Source organism: Rhinopithecus bieti, unplaced genomic scaffold (assembly GCF_001698545.2).
Source record: "Rhinopithecus bieti isolate Rb0 unplaced genomic scaffold, ASM169854v2 scaffold_9690, whole genome shotgun sequence".
NCBI lineage: Eukaryota > Metazoa > Chordata > Mammalia > Primates > Cercopithecidae > Rhinopithecus > Rhinopithecus bieti.
This window is the reverse complement of record NW_016806622.1, coordinates 917,301-933,400: the sequence shown is the minus strand read 5'-3', so window position 1 is coordinate 933,400 and position 16,100 is coordinate 917,301. Positions and strand designations below refer to the sequence as shown.

The following is a 16,100-nucleotide window of genomic DNA, read 5'->3' as shown; positions in this document are numbered from 1 at the left end:
GGAAATATTTTCTGTTTCCAAAGTGAATGAGTTCAAATTGTAGTCATATGGATTCAGTGAGCTATAAATAAGATGCTAACTCTAAGAAGCATTACAAATGACTTTGAGAAGATATCTATAGTTTTCTTATTTAGGAAACAGTATGATATTGGCAAGACTAAGACAATTAAATAGTATATTTAATTTCTTTTACCGAATATCCTAAATATGAATCTGTTAGCTCCTCTACTCATTTCCTCCTTACACAGTCTTTGATTTTAGTACAGAATAAGAGCAAGGCAAGGGATTCATTAAATTTTAGATTCTTATCAGATCTATCAATCTACAAGTTTTTTAAAGCTATAAGTGTATTTTAAGTCAGTTTGTGAGTTGAACACTAGATATTTAAAATTCAACTTTTCACATACCAATGTATGGTGTATTAAGTAAAGACATAAAGTTTCAAATTTTGCTGTATAATTGTTATAATTTTAAACAGGTAGTTTCAATAATGATTTTCATACATGGCATTTTAGCCAATGTTTTAAAAGGTAGTCAAAATCTTTGACTACCTACTAATAAGTAGAATAAAGTTGACAAGGATCAGTTTCCTTTTCTAGATACTAAATTATTCTCAAATTGAAATGTAAGCATTAATATAACTTTCTCAGCAAACAGGATAATGTTAAGAAAGCATTCTCTCTTACAATTTATAGAAGTATTGTAATTTCAATTTCCAACTTGAATATCATAGTAATGTTTTGACTAGTACACATTTCTTGAAGGAGAGCTTTGACAAGATTAGTAACCAATTATCATTGAAAAAATTGAACTAAACAGCCTAGGCTTTCAAAATATGCTATATTTTGAAATTTGTTGAATCTACTTTTCTTTAAAGTATAGGGATTCTTAAGTTAAATACTCAGCTACATTTAGGAGGTTCAACACTCTAATTTTAATGGTGAGGAAATATTTTTAAAAGTATTAACTTATTTCTCAAGGGTAATATTTAATCTTTTTACCTAGTGCTAGTTAAAACCAGTGTCGTTATTTTAAACTGTTGCTAGTTAGGCAGGGCATAATAAAAATTGAGTGGGAGCAGTTAATCCAAAATTATCTAAAAATTTCATATTACTTCAAAGTTTAAATATGCTAGGTTCTATATAACATAAAAAAGTGAAATATTTCAACTGGCTATACTTCAAAGAATATAATTCACAAGGTTTGAAATTGACCACAATTCCTAAAAATAGTGGGAGAAAGAAAAATGGAAGCAATGCTCTTCAATATTTATAAAGGTCTGCTCGTGACTAGCCTAAAATTTTTTCAGCTCTTATGTATTCTTGTACGTGAGTAATTGGGAGTTCAATCAGCATCTGCTAGTCTTTCATTATTTTTTATTTATTTGTGTGGGTACATAGTAGATGTATGCATTTATGAGTTACATGAGATATTTTGATACAGGCATGCAACGTATAATAATCACATCAGGATGGGGTATCCATCACTTCAAGCATTTATCCTTTATATTACAATTGAATGATACTCTTTTAGTAATTTTAAATATACGATTAAATTATTGATGACTGTAGTCATTCTGTTGTGCTATATAATATGGGAACTTATTCATTCTTTGAACTATATTTTTGCACCCAATAACACTCCTCACTTCACTCCTACTTTCCCACTATGCTTCCAACCTCTGGAACCTTCCTTCTACTCTCTAGCTCCATAAGCTCAATTATTTTCATTTCTAGCTCCCACACATAAGTGAGACCATACAAACTTCATCTTTCTGTGCCTGGTTTATTTCACTTAACATAATGATCTCCAGTTCCATCCACGTTGTTACAAGTGAAAGAATCTCATTCTTTTATGGCTGAAAAGTACTCCATTGTGTATATGTACCACATTTTGTTTATCCATTCGTCTGTTGATGGACATTTAGGTTGCTTCTAAGTCTTGGCTATTGTGAATAATGTTGCAATAAACATGGCAATGGATATGTCTCTTTGACATGCTGATTTCCTTCCTTTTGGTTATGTACCTAGGAGTGGGATTGCTGGATCATATGATAGTGCTATTTCTATTTTTATTTGAGAAACCTCCAAACTGTTCTCCATAGTGTTTGTGTTAATTTACATTCTCATCAACAGTATAAGAGTTCCCTTTTCTCCACATCCTTGCCAGGATTTGTGATTGCCTGACTTTTGAATAAAGCCATTTTAGTTGGGGTAAAATGATATCTCATTGTAGTTTGGAACTGCATTTCTTTGATGATCAGTGACGTGGAGCATCTTTTCTATGCTTGTTTGCCATTCGTATGTCTTCTTTTGAGAAATGTCTATTCAGATCCTTTGCCCAATTTTAATTGGAATATTAGATTTTTTTTTCCTACAGAGTTGTTTGAGTTACTGATGTATTCTGGTTATTAACTCTGTCAGATGGAGAGATTGCAAATATTTTCTCCCATTCTGTGGGTTATCTCTTCACTTTGCTGATTGCTTCCTTTGCTGCACAGAAGCTTTTTAACTTGATGTGATCTCCTTTTGTCTATTTTGGTTTTGGTTGCCTGTGCTTGTGGGGTATTACTCAAGAACTTTTTGCCTTGCTCAATGTCCTGGATCATTTACCCAATGTTTTTGTGTAGTAGTTTCATAGTTTAGATTTGATTTTTGTATAAATTACATAGCCCCTTTGAGGCTATTTTCTAGAAGCTGTGGGTATGCTTCATTATTTTTTCTTCCTTCCTTCCTTCCTTCCTTCCTTCTTCCTTCCCTTCTTCCTTCCTTCCTTCCTTCCTTCCTTCTTTCTTTCTTTCTTTCTTTCTTTCTTTCTTTCTTTCTTTCTTTCTTTCTTTCTTTCTCTTTCTTCTTTCTTTCTTTCTTTCTTTCTTTCTTTTTTCTTTTCTTTCTTCTTTCTTTTCTTTCTTTCTTTCTTTCTTTCTTTCTCTTTCTTTCTTTCTTTTTCTTTTTTTCTTTTGAGACAGAGTCTTGCTCTGTCACCCAGGCTAGAGTGCAGTGGGGCCATCTCTGCTCACTGCTACCTCCGCCTCCTGGGTTCATGCCATTCTCCTGCCTCAGCCTCCTGAGTAGCTGGGACTACAGGCACCCGCCACCCACTCCCAGCTAATTTTTTGTATTTTTAGTAGAGATGGGGTTTCACCATGTTAGCCAGGATGGTCTCAATCTCCTGACCTCATGATCTGCCCACCTTGGCCTCCCAAAGTTCTCGGATTACAGGCTTGAGCCACTGTGCCAGGCCTTGTTTTTCTTTTGTTTTCTCTTACTGTACATTTTCAAATAGCCTGCCTTCAAGGTCACTAATTCTTTCTTCTGTTTGATCAATTCTGCTATTAAAAGACTAATGCATTCCTTAGTATATAAATTATATTTTTCAACTCCAGCAACTTTTCTTGATTCTTTTTAATTATTTCAATCTCTTTGTTAAATTTATTTGATAGAATTCTGAATTCCTTCTTTGTGCTCTCTTGAATTTCTTTGAGTTTCCTTAAAACTGCAGTTTGGAATTCTCTGTCTGAAAGGTCATATATCTTTGTTTCTCCAGAATTGGTTGTTGGTGCCTTGTTTAGTTCATTGCATGAGGTCATGTTTCCTGGATGGTCCTGATGGTCACATATGTTTGTCTGTGTCTGGGCATTGAAGAGTTTGTAATTTATTGTAGTCTTTGCAGTCTAGCCCCATTTGGACCCATCTTTCTTGGGAAGGATTTCTAGATATTCAAAAAGACTTGGGGGTTGTGATCTAGGTCATATCTGCATTAGGGTGTGCCACATACCTAGTAGGGCTGTGGTTCTTGCAGACTCACGGAGATACTGCCTTGTTGGTCTTGGATAAGATCCAGAGGAATTCTCTGGATTTCTAGACAGAGACTCTTGTTCTCTTCCTTCACTTTCTTCCAAATATAGTCCCCTTTCCGGTTCTGAGCCACCTGGAGCTGGTTGGGGTGACACGAGCAGCCTGTGGTCACCACCACTGGAACTGCACTGGGTCACACATTAAGCAAACACAGCACTGGGGTTCACCCAAAGCCTGTTTTAATCACCACCTGGCTACCATCTATGCTTGTAGGCTGGCATACTACAATGAGCAGGTGTCGAAGCCAGCCAGGCTTGTGTCTTTCCCTTCAGGGTGGTAAGTTCTCCCAGGTAGATCCAGAGGTGTTCTGGTGGGTCCAGAGTTCCTCCTAGGTGGGTCTAGAGGTGCTATCTGGGAGTCAGGGACTAGAGTAAAAAATCTGAGAAGTTTATATTGTGTTCTATTGTACTGTGGGTGAGCTGACATTCAAACCACAAGAATCAGTTGTTTCCCTTGTTCCCTCTTCATTTCAAAGGCAGAGGACCCTTCCTGTGGCCACGACTGCCACAGGCCCAAGGGAGTACTGCCAGACTACCACCTATGTTCACTTAAGGCCCAGGGTGTTTTAAGTCAGCTTGTGGTGAATGCTGTCTGGCCTGGGATTCACCCTTCAGAGCAGTGGGCTTCTGTCTGGTCCAGGTAGGTCCAAAAATGTTGTCCAAGTGTCAAGGTCTGTAATCGGAGACCCTAAGAGCCCACTTTGTACTCTACCTCCTTGTGGCTGAGCTGTTACTTAACATGGACTTAACAAAGCTGTTACTTAACATGGACTTAACAAAGTCCCCTTTACTTTTCCCTTAGCTTTTCTCAAGCAGAGGGTGTTTTTCACTGTAGCCACCACAGCTAGGAATGTGCTGAGTCTCACTTGAAGCTAGCAATTCTCAGGTTCACCCAAGCCCCATGGTGTACTACCTGGGTATTGCCACTGGTTATTCAAGCTCCCAAAGGCTTTTTAGTCAGTCAGTGATGGGTCTTGCTGTGACTGGGTCCTTCCCTTGATGGCAGTGAGTTCCCTTCTAGTCCAGGTTGTGTCTAGAAATGTCATGCTGGACCTAGAATCTGGAAAGGGATCCTCATAACTCTGACTGGTGCCCTATCTTATTGTGGCTGAGCTAGTATCCAAGATGCAAAACGAAGTCTTCTTTACTCTTTCATCTCCTTTCCCAAGTGGAAGGAGCCAGTCCCTTTTGAACCCATGAGCCCTGCTGCCTGGGATTGTGGGGAGGTGGTACGTGCACTCTCTTAGTCAGCCCCACTGATGTCTCAGTAGGTTGTGCACCACCCAAGTCCACTGGTTGTGAGTCCAGCACAGCACTATGACTCACGTAGGAGTTGCAGTCTTGGTGGCCTATACTGCATTTAAAGTTTATTTGGAGCCCCAGAGGACTTTAGCCCACAGTGGTGAGGCGTGGAGGATCTCAACTTCTGACCCATGGGATGGGTGACTCCTGTCTGGCTAGGGCTGGATTAAATATTCCCTCTATGCACAGGCATCAGCTAGATTCAGATCAGTTTTGCTTTCTCCTGTGACACGGCAGCACTGAATTCCAAGCAATGTCTAACAATTGTTGTGTGCTCTCTCTCCCAAGGGCACAGATTCTCTCTCCATGCCACATGGCTGCTGCTGGGGATGGGATGGGGGTGTCACTGGCAATTCAAGACTGTCTTTACTACACTCTTCAGTGTCTCTTTCAGCTATATGATGTTAAAATCAGACACTGTGAGAGCTCTCATGATTTTTGGTTCTTATGAAATGATTATTTTGTGTGTGTGTAGATAGTTGTTACATTGGTGTCCTTCTGGAGTGATGATCAGTGGAGGCTTCTATGTGACCATCCTGCTCCATCCTGTGTAGTCTTTTATAATTAAGAGTCTGGCTCAGAGTAGTGTATAGAATGGTTTTTCCCAATAGTCATGATTAGTTTGCACTCATGTAGCCATGAGCCTTTTTTTTAATGTCTCATGTCCAATCTGTAATATCAAAGGTATATTCTCTAGGAGACTACATATGAATAAACGGCCCATCCAGGGTAAAACGTCTGTGTTTTAAGTAATCATATGAATCCAAAATAAGTAATAGCTGTATTCTAAACAATTCCAGACCAATATTTTGATTTTAGATAAAAAGAAAAAAATTAAGAGAAGAGCCAGCTATATTTTAAAATTTTATTATTTTCAGCAATATATGTATTAGTGCCTAGATATCAATGGTCATACCAATAACTGACTGTAAAAGAAATCCAAGGACAAAGAGATTTATTTGAGAAGTCCATGACATAAAGGGCCATTTCATATTATTTTAGCCTAGAATACAAACCAAGAGGAAGACATATATACTGGAACTTTAAAATGTCTTACTTTTTTGAAATATTCTAGAAGAGTTACACTCCCAGTCTGAATTAGTATTTCTACTTTGAAATTGTGGAGTAATGAAATCAAAAGGAAATGTTTTGCCTTACTCTCACCATTTATATAGAGACAAAATTAAAAAAAAATCCATCTTCCTTTGTGTTCCCTCTGGGACACTGAATTCAAAATGAAAGAAACACTCAGATTAAATTTTATCTCTTTCTAGAAAACATTACATGCATATGAAAAAAACTATAATCTACAATTACTGGGTTTATTTTAATTTGTTTAGGAGTGCATAGTGAAATGTTTAAAAAAATCTGAACTAATATGAAAGAAATAAAAGACAGAAACTAAGCAGGCACTATAGAGAAATTATTCTGAAATACCCAGAACATAACACCAGTTATTTACTGTGATGATACCTAAGATATAGCTCTAAGAAATTATCCCAAGAAGAGAGTATCTTTCAATGTGAGCAAGATGTTATATAAGGCAGGTTGAAATTACAAAGGGGAAAGAGATACTGTTCATGTAAGAGGGCCATGTTTTTGAAACTCTCCTCACTTTAGGATTCCTTTGTAGGTGCCAGAGGCCATTTGGTTGTTCATGCACATTATTTTAAGAAAAGCTTTTGAAAGAAAATAAAATTGAATTGCATACATAGTAGATACACTTTTGTACAACCTGAAATGAGTAAATTGATCTGGAAAAGCTCATTCGTACTTTTTGTTTTCAAATACTAGAAATCATTGTAAATGTTAACCAAACATAAATATGGTCTAGTATTATTTGTCAATATCAGAGAAAACACACTATTAAAATGCAATCCATTTTGTACATTGCATTTTTAAAACCTGATTGATCATTGTTAAGTGAGTTTTGTAGCTAAGTGTTTTAAGATTGTTGAGTGTTTTTTAAAGGAAATGTTCATGTGTTGCTAGTAGTACTATGTAAATAAATTAGTCATAAATGGAACAAATAATAATGATTGGCATAATCAGTAGGACTCATTTATCTTTGATAAAAATCTCTCCAAGATGCATTAGGTACACACCAACTGTGGAGAAAAGGATGGAATGTGTTTCCTTTTAACTCCACAAATTTATGAAAAATCTAACTTATTTAGTTGCATAATGGTAGTAGAAAAAATATTAATAAAATAATCATAGTAAAATATAGACATAATATTTTAGAGATGTTTTGTTTCATGTAAATTAGAAACAACCTTTTCATGTCACTCAATAAATTGTAGAATAGTATTAATACAATCCTTATCCTTTAATCATACATCTATATAAAATGTCTTATCAGGAGAAAGAACACACAGAGAAAGCGAGAGAAATAAAGAGAGACAAGAGGGGATGGAGGAAAGTTAGATATCTACTAGAAAATTATTGGACTTTCTAGAAGAGATGTCATTCCTGGAATAAAAGAAGCTTTGAGTAGATTATAGAATACATCAGAGGCATTCTTTTCAATAAATGACAAAGAAAGACAGAGTTGCAAAAATACAATCAACTGGAATAGTGAAATTTGGTAAAATTTTAGCAATTTCAGCAGAGTAAGAATACTTTACAAAAGATACTTTTTAAGAAGTATTTCTGTAATGAAGTAACTATTATATAGCAAACTGATGTAGTATGTAGACAGTGACTTATACAAAACCAAAAGAAAAAAAGAAAAGAAAAAAATTAAAACAAAGACATTAAAAATAGGAGTAGAGCATCAGATCATATTGTATTAACATGCCATGACTAGATTGTTTTTCTTTCTGATGTACCATAGCCTATGCAAATGCTAGGTAAACAACATGGACCAGTACCTTTCTTTTGGCCTTTAGCTGCTCATGATACTTGTCACAGGTATCTCCTGGGATTTCTCCTCCCCAGAGAGTAATTCCAACAATGGTGTATGTGATGCCCATGATGAGCAATGGGAAACAGTACACCAGTATAATGACGATAATGTGGTAACTACAAAAAATAAGAAACACACACGCTGAAAACTTATTGGAATGAAATAGTGGGGACTGTGTTTGCTTAGTTTTAAATCATAATTAAAACTACCAAGAGTTATTTCTACATTATTTCTATACATTCATCTCAAAATTCCATCAAAATATCATGCTATTGTCACTTATATTTATGTTTCAAATGCTGCCAGTTGATGTTTGTCAATCTTTACTTGGTATATGAAAACTATAGCTGGGTTGAAGGGCTCAGTTAAACACATGTTCTCCTTGCCTAGAGGTTGAGGATGAACGACTTTCACTGCTTTGTATTCTGCTTGGTAATTGTTTAGCTAAACTAATTAAATGTGTCATTGGAGGAAAAGGGAAGGGATAGAATAAACAAATCAACTGGCATATATTTTCTCCTATATAGGACTATCTTCTATATTGCTGCAACATCAGACATACGTAAATTGTTTTTCATTCAAATGGGAGGAAAAAATTAAGTGATACTCTGAGCCATAATGAATCCACAAGTTACTACAATTTTTAAAAATCAGGTAAAGACATTTACATGCAATTTTCCAGAGCCACGGTCCATTTGATTGCATTATTAACTTGGTAAAAACAAAACAAAACAAAACAAAACAAAACAAAACAAAACATGTTGACATAGTAGTCAAACCAGAAGTATGCTGCTATAAATTATCAAATTAAATTCTGGTATTTAGTAGCTTTCAATCAAAATTATAAAATTCAATTCAATTAGAGACGAAAAGGAGAGTAAGCCATATTACAATAGCCCAAATAGAATTTTACAATCTTTTGTGTGGATTTCACTGTCTTGGAAAGCTTTAAAGTAATTTAGAAGTTTGTTATAACAGTCTTCTCCATACCAGTGGTTTTTCTTTGTAAAGTGAATCTTAAATATCCTTGTCTTTCCGTTTCTCAGTAGATTACTAAGTATTGATTTAAAGTCAATGAGGAAGTAATTCAGTCAACAAATAATTTGCAGATGATAACATTATCATACAATTAAGATGTATTAATAATAATGAGTAGCATATAGTACTCAGTTTAATATGCACTGCCTGATTTTCCTTAAATAAGTGCTTCTTAATATTTTTGTTCAAAAATCTGAACTTTGGGTAGAGCAAAGGTAGATAAAATGACTGCTTTAAAAGACAACCATTATTTGCACCATTTGCTATTTTAAAGGGACAAATTGATGAGTAAAATAGAAAATAAGCATTTTATTGAAATAAAATTTAAATGACTGTAATTTAAAAATAAAATGCAAACAATTACACAATTACATTACTATTCCTTTTTGCTTGATTTGAGGTGGGTATAAAATATGAACCAAACTTTAGCATATATTATAATATTAATATTTCCTTTTCAATCTAGTGTTGAGGGTTTTAATGCTTTTGCTTGTAAGCAAAAGAACATAAACCAAATCAAACCAAAATAAAATTAGATAACTTACTAGAGTGCTCCTTCCATTCAACTAAGCTCCCTAAAAGAGCAATCAACACATTTGGGCTTTGATTTCTTTCTTCTCACTCATTTCTCAATCAATAACACAATGCTTTTCTTTGCACATTGCTTTTATCTTTTATCACTTCCATCAGGAAACTCTCCAGTACCATCCCACATAGACATCCTCATATTTCTAATGAAAAACCTTAGTAACTTACACAAACTTATTGACCACATACAAATAATACTATATTACAGTATTTTTATATATTTCCTTTTCCAAATAATGTATGAACCCTGGGGGAAATGTCTGTCTTATTTGTTTAATTGTTGCTTCTAATCTGTAGTTTCCTAAGTGATTGATAAACTGAATTGAAAATCATAATAGAGAATTAACTTACGTGAAATGTTGTTTGGGACCTTCTGGCCATTGCACAAAGCAGAGAGTACGGCCGGGCATGACTTTGGTTTTGGAATAAAGACATTGAGGGAAGGCAAGCAGAAATGCTAGAATCCAAATACTTCCAATGACAATCTTGGTTGCTGTGGCAGACAGTCTGGGTTTCAGGGGATCAATAATAGCCATATACCTATATAAAAACAAACAAAACCATTTTGTTGGTTTTCTTTGTAACAGTTTGAAACGGAGTTTCAAAGGTATTTCAAAGGTGTTTCAATAGTTACAGTCATTGCTCTTTTGGGAAACCAGTTGGTAAGGACTGCTTAAGTAGAGGCAGCATAGAATGGTAATCATGGCATAGTCTAGGAATCAGGCAGATCTAGGTTCAAATTCTATTCTGACACTTGTTTAAACTTTTTGAACCTCAGCTTTATTATTTTTAAAATCGAAATAAGAACACCCATCTCTTGAGGTAAAGTGAGGATCAACAGATACAAGTCAGTGGTGCCCAGCCTTTTTGGTACCAAGGATTGGTTTTATGGAACATAGTTTTTTCCATGAACTGGCAGTGGGTGAAGGAGCGATGGTTTGGGGATGATTCAAGGGCATTACATTTATTGCACACTTTATTTCTGTTGTGATTCCATTATAATACATAATAAAATAATTATACAACTCACCATAATGTAGAATCAGTGGGAGCCCTAAGCTTGTTTTCCTGCAACTAGACGGTCCCATCTGGGGTTGATGGGAGACAGTGACAGGTCATCAGACATTAAGTTCTCATAAGGAACACTCAATTTAGATCCTTTGCACGTACAGTTCATAATAGGGTTCGCTTTCTATGAGAATCTAGTGCCGCTGACCTGACAGGAGGCAGAGCTCAGGCAGTAAGGTGAACACTGGGGAATGGCAGTAAATATAGATGAAGCTCCCTAGCTCACCAGCCACCACTCACCTCCTGCTGTGCAGCCTGGTTCCTAACGGGCCAGGAACTGGTACTGGTCCCTGACCCAGGGAACTGGGGACCTCTGATGTAAGTGAAAGATATTAATGATTTGGTGTTGTGCCTAACACATTAGAATTCATAAATGTCTGTTGAATGGCATTTGGAAAGGCACTTAACAAGTGCTTACAAATACTGGTTTCACAGCTCAAAACCTTCATGTCTCCTCTGTATGTTTAACTTTAAAAAATATAATTCTGGAGAAATAATATGGATTATACCACATACTTGACAAAGATGAGAAACTCCTATAAGAGATATGATCCACAAACCCATTTAAGAGCAGCAAGAGACAAGTTCAGAATATCCGGGATTAATAAATCAAGTTTGATTGAGGTTATGCCTTCCTGTTATACCTCATAATGAATTCATACTGCATCATGAACGTCTTCATGGTGCCTATCTGTGTAACTACATATAATACTGTTGTAACGGAAAAATATATTTGAGTCTCTAAAAAGTATACTTAAAGCACACTTAAACATGACTTTTGGAGGGCAACTTCTTGGGGAAGTTAGGAATTCTGTAAATATGGTAAGTAAAGTCATGTTTTATTAACTTAGTACAGGTAGTAACAATATAGCTGAAAGAAGCAACTTCCAATTTTGAACTGGAGATAGCATGGCTAATTGCCAAATTCTAGCTAATGTTCAGAGGCAAAAATAATATGTACCAAACAAATTAGATTTCTGTATTTTAATAAAACAGTTACTGTATTAAAAATAATACTAACTATAGTCATTATATACGTAAAGAAAATAGTCTTAATTCATTATGTATAACAACTATTAGGTAAACATGAAACTTAGGTTTAAAAAATAATCATATTTGTCCTTTTGTGACTGGCTTAATTCACTGCATAATTCCAAATATATGTAGTACCTAAAAGAGTGAAACTTATGAAAGTGTAGAACAGATGATGATTGCTGGGGGCTCAGTGGGTATAAAATTTTAATAATGCAAGATAAAGAAGTTCTAGATGTCTGCTGTATAACATAGTATCTATAGTTAACAATAAAATATAATGAACTTGATTATGTTAAAAGGATAGATCTCATGTTAAGTGTTCTTAACACACACACACACAACAAATACACACACATAAGAATACAAGGACATTTTTCGAGGTGATTGATATGTTTAGTGCCTTGATTGTGGTGATATCACATTTGTCCAAACTCATCAAAATGTATACATTAAATATGTGCATTTTTTGTATATCAAATATACCTCAATAAAGCTTACAGAAAGAGAAGCTTACAGAAAGAGAAAAGAAAAAATAGTGATAAAAAAGTATCTAAGTTTAGGAAAACAATGTGAACTCTACAAAGAAAAAAATGCATATGTTTCAAATAGTAGACTTTAAAATTCATCTCTCATGCTTATGTTGGTGAAGATAATAATAAAAAAATCATTGATTGTTAACCATAACTAGGGTACATAATGTATGTAATAAGGTTACATACATCATATATACTTAATAGTCATAATAATCCAACCACTAGAATAATACTATTACCTCTATTTTACAGAAAAGAAAACTGACTTAAAAGATTATGGGAATTGCTCATAAGGATCCAGATAATAAGAGAAAGAGCTAGAATTTTAAGCCAATTATGCCAGTCTTCAGAGACAATATAGATACAGATTATAGCTTTTGAATATAACCATTTATTTTAGTAGAGAAATAAATATGACCATTTATTTTAGAAGAGAAATATATATATTTCTCCTCCACAATATATATGTGTTAGATACTTATATATTACATATGTGTGTGTGTTAGAGATACCTATCAAAGAATCAGAAGTAGAATTTTGCCATTTTGCATTTTTGAATCTCAAAGTCTTTATGTGTAACATTAAAACAAAAGTAAAATATATAAAGAAATTGTATGTGGGCATTTATGTTCCTGCTCATGTTGATTATAACTCACATAGCATTTATCTCAATATAGGAATTATTTCTGTATTGGTGTTTCAAAGCCAAGCACTTGTCAATAAATTTGTTGTACTGAACTGAATATCCCTCAAACCTCATTATAATCTTTTGCTTTGTTGCTTGCTCTGGCATCTAATGATTGCGATTTAGATATTTAGATAGTTGAGTTTTTGAGACTAAAAGGAGAAGTGGAATAACACAAGCAGGCTTAAAGCCCTGTCCAACTCCTGTAGCACAGATAATTCAAAGTAAACTGCAAAGCACATTGATGCTTCTGGCTAGTTTAATTAGTCTAATGCTAGAGAAATTATTTTCTGAAATAATTTGTACCTGTTAGAAATTAATTTCTAACAGGTAGAATATTGTGTTATTTGAATTATATGGAAATAATCAATTTATGTTCTCATAAACATGTTAGTGATAGTAGAGATACTGAAACTTCTAGCATACCTTTTTGTCATAGCTGATCTGATCCATGATTCATTTATTCAATAAAACATTTATTGAATGCCTACTATCGTATTCCAAATGCTAGTGATCCAACACTGGGCAAAAACGGTTTTCTGTGAGGTAGAAAAATACTTCCCAAATTGTGAAATCCGTACCATTTGTGAAGCAGACAAATATTAATCAAATAATCTCACCAGTAAATGTAAATTACAGATGTGACAACTGTTACGAAGGTAAGGCCAACTGTATACATGAACTGAGAAAAATACATTTAGATTGTACTTCAATTTTCCCTAAGAAAAGTCATTCTAGGTTGAAACTTGGAAGGATAACCAGGCAAGGTGGCAGAAGAGTGAAGGTTGCAAAGACTTCTGGGAGAATGAACAGCAAGTGAAAAACTCCTGTGTTGATGGTGGTTTTTAAAATTATTTTATTTTATGTTATGTTATGTTATTTTATTTTTTTGAGACTGAGTCTCGCTCTGTCACACAGGCTGTAATTGCAGTGGCACAATCTTGGCTCACGGCAACCTCCGCCTCCCAGGTTCAAGCAATTCTATTGTCTCAGCCTCCTGAGTAGCTGGGACTACAGGTGCCCACCACCATGCCCGGCTTGTTTTTGCATTTTTAGTAGAGATGGGGTTTCACCATATTGGTCAGGCTGGTCTCAAATTCCTGACCTCAAGTGATCCGCCTGCCTCGGCCTCCCAAGTTCTGGGATTACAGGCGTGAGCCACCACCCCAGCCTGATGGTGGGTTTTTATGGTTTGAATTGTGACCCTCCAAAAAAGATATATTGAGGACCCAACACCCAGTATCACAGACCTTATTTGGAAACAGAGTCTTTACATAGGTAATTGGGCTTAAATCAAGTCATTAGGGTGGTCTCTAACCCAATATGACTAGTGTCCTTGTTTAAAGGGAAAATTTGGAAACAGATATATAGGGAGAATGTTATGTGAAGACAGAATATTGAAATGAGGCATCAACAAGCCAAGAAACAGCAAAGATGGCCAGCAAATCACCAGAAGCTAGGTTAAGAAAAGGAAAGAGTCCCATACAGGTTCTTGAGGGAGCATATATCATGGAGCACTGATTTCAAACTTCCAGCTTCCAGAATAATAAGACTACAAATTACTGTTATTTAAAGGCACCCAAATGTGTGATGCATTGTTATAGCAGCCATAACAAACTAAGATAGTGGGTACAGGTGGGAGAAGCATTGATTATTGATTGTTAACCATAACTAGGGTACATAATGTATGTAATAGGGTTACATACATCATATATACTTAATAGCCATAATAATCCAACCACTAGAATAATACTATTGCCTCTATTTTACTAAAGAATATGAATATTTATATTCTTTAGTAATTACAGGATACTGCAATTGATACACAGAAAGTAAAGAGGGAAGGTGGTTTAAGATGAAGTTATAGTACAGGTGGTAGATTTTTTTTTTTCTTTCCTGTGGGATATAATTGAGGCAATTTTATCAGAGAAGTAGAATAATCAGATTTCCTCCAGAAAAGAGATTCGAGCTTCAATCTGGAGACTGAAAGAGGAAAAGAATGGAAGCAAAGATTGGGCACGGTGGCTCACACCTGTAACCCCAGCACTTTGGGAGCCCAAGGCAGGCGCATAACTTGAGGCCAGGAGTTTGAGACCAGCCTGGCCAACATGGAGAAACCTCATCTCTACTAGAAATACAAAAATTAACCTGGTGTGGTGGCACATGCCTGTAATCCCAGCTACTCAAGACGTTGAGGTATGAGCATCACTTGAACCTGGGAGGTGGAGGCTGTAGTGAGCAGAGATCACATCATTGCCCTTCAGCCTGAGTGACAGATCAAGACTCTGTCTCATAAAAAATAAAACATATATATATATATATATGAAGCAGGGAAGTAAGTTATCTAACGTATGTTCTGATTTGGGTCAGAGATAATTGCTGCTTAGAATAGGGCGTTACACTGGAGGCTGAATTAAATGAATGGTTTGAGGAAAGTAAAGAAATACCAAAATACTGTTGTAGAAAGGGACACTTAGTTGACCAATGAAATAGGGAGAATTGCCAGGCTCTGGTAAAAACTTATGTGAAATTTTTGATTTGGAATTCGTTTGGGCACCAATATTTTCTATGCCATAACTTTCTTCAGCAAAAATAATTTGCATGGAGAGAATGGATACTTAGGCTCACCTGAACAAACATTTTCTGGACCTTGAGAAGAAATAGTCAGATCTGAGATATAATTTCACCCAAATAATTGTCAGTACTTTATTCCTTTAAAAAATATTTTATGTGATCACATCAGCTTTTCCAAGGTTTTTTGCTGAGTTGCTCATCACCATTCTTCCTTCACCAGATTCTTAAAGACATTAGAATCACCTTAGTAGGATTATTTCATAAGTAACAGCTAAGAGCTGATTCTTTACTCTTCATATTAGCATATCACCTAAACATGTTTTAAAGTCACTTTTTATTACCTTTTATAGAAGCTGAAATTCTCAGAAGCATCTATTGAAAGCTAATAGTTTTAAAGCCACCTCTTAACAGTTTTCCTTTCCACTCTAATACCAGACCACTTTGCATTACCACTTACTATTTTTCTTTTTTTTTGTTTGTTTGTTTTTATTTCATTTCTTTTTTTTTTTTTTT

The 16,100-nt window shown here is 35.1% G+C and overlaps 1 protein-coding gene across 1 annotated transcript in view; it reads right to left on the bottom strand.

Moving 5' to 3' along the window:
- TACR3 (tachykinin receptor 3) overlaps positions 1–16,100 on the bottom strand; it is a 117,020-nt gene that overhangs the window by 54,862 nt on the left and 46,058 nt on the right. Inside the window, exons 2-3 of the mRNA XM_017877096.1 lie at positions 10,044–10,232; positions 8,032–8,182 (exon numbers count right to left, since the gene is read on the bottom strand). Of these exons, the coding sequence (XP_017732585.1) occupies positions 8,032–8,182; positions 10,044–10,232 (340 nt within the window). The remainder of the gene's footprint in view (positions 1–8,031; positions 8,183–10,043; positions 10,233–16,100) is intronic.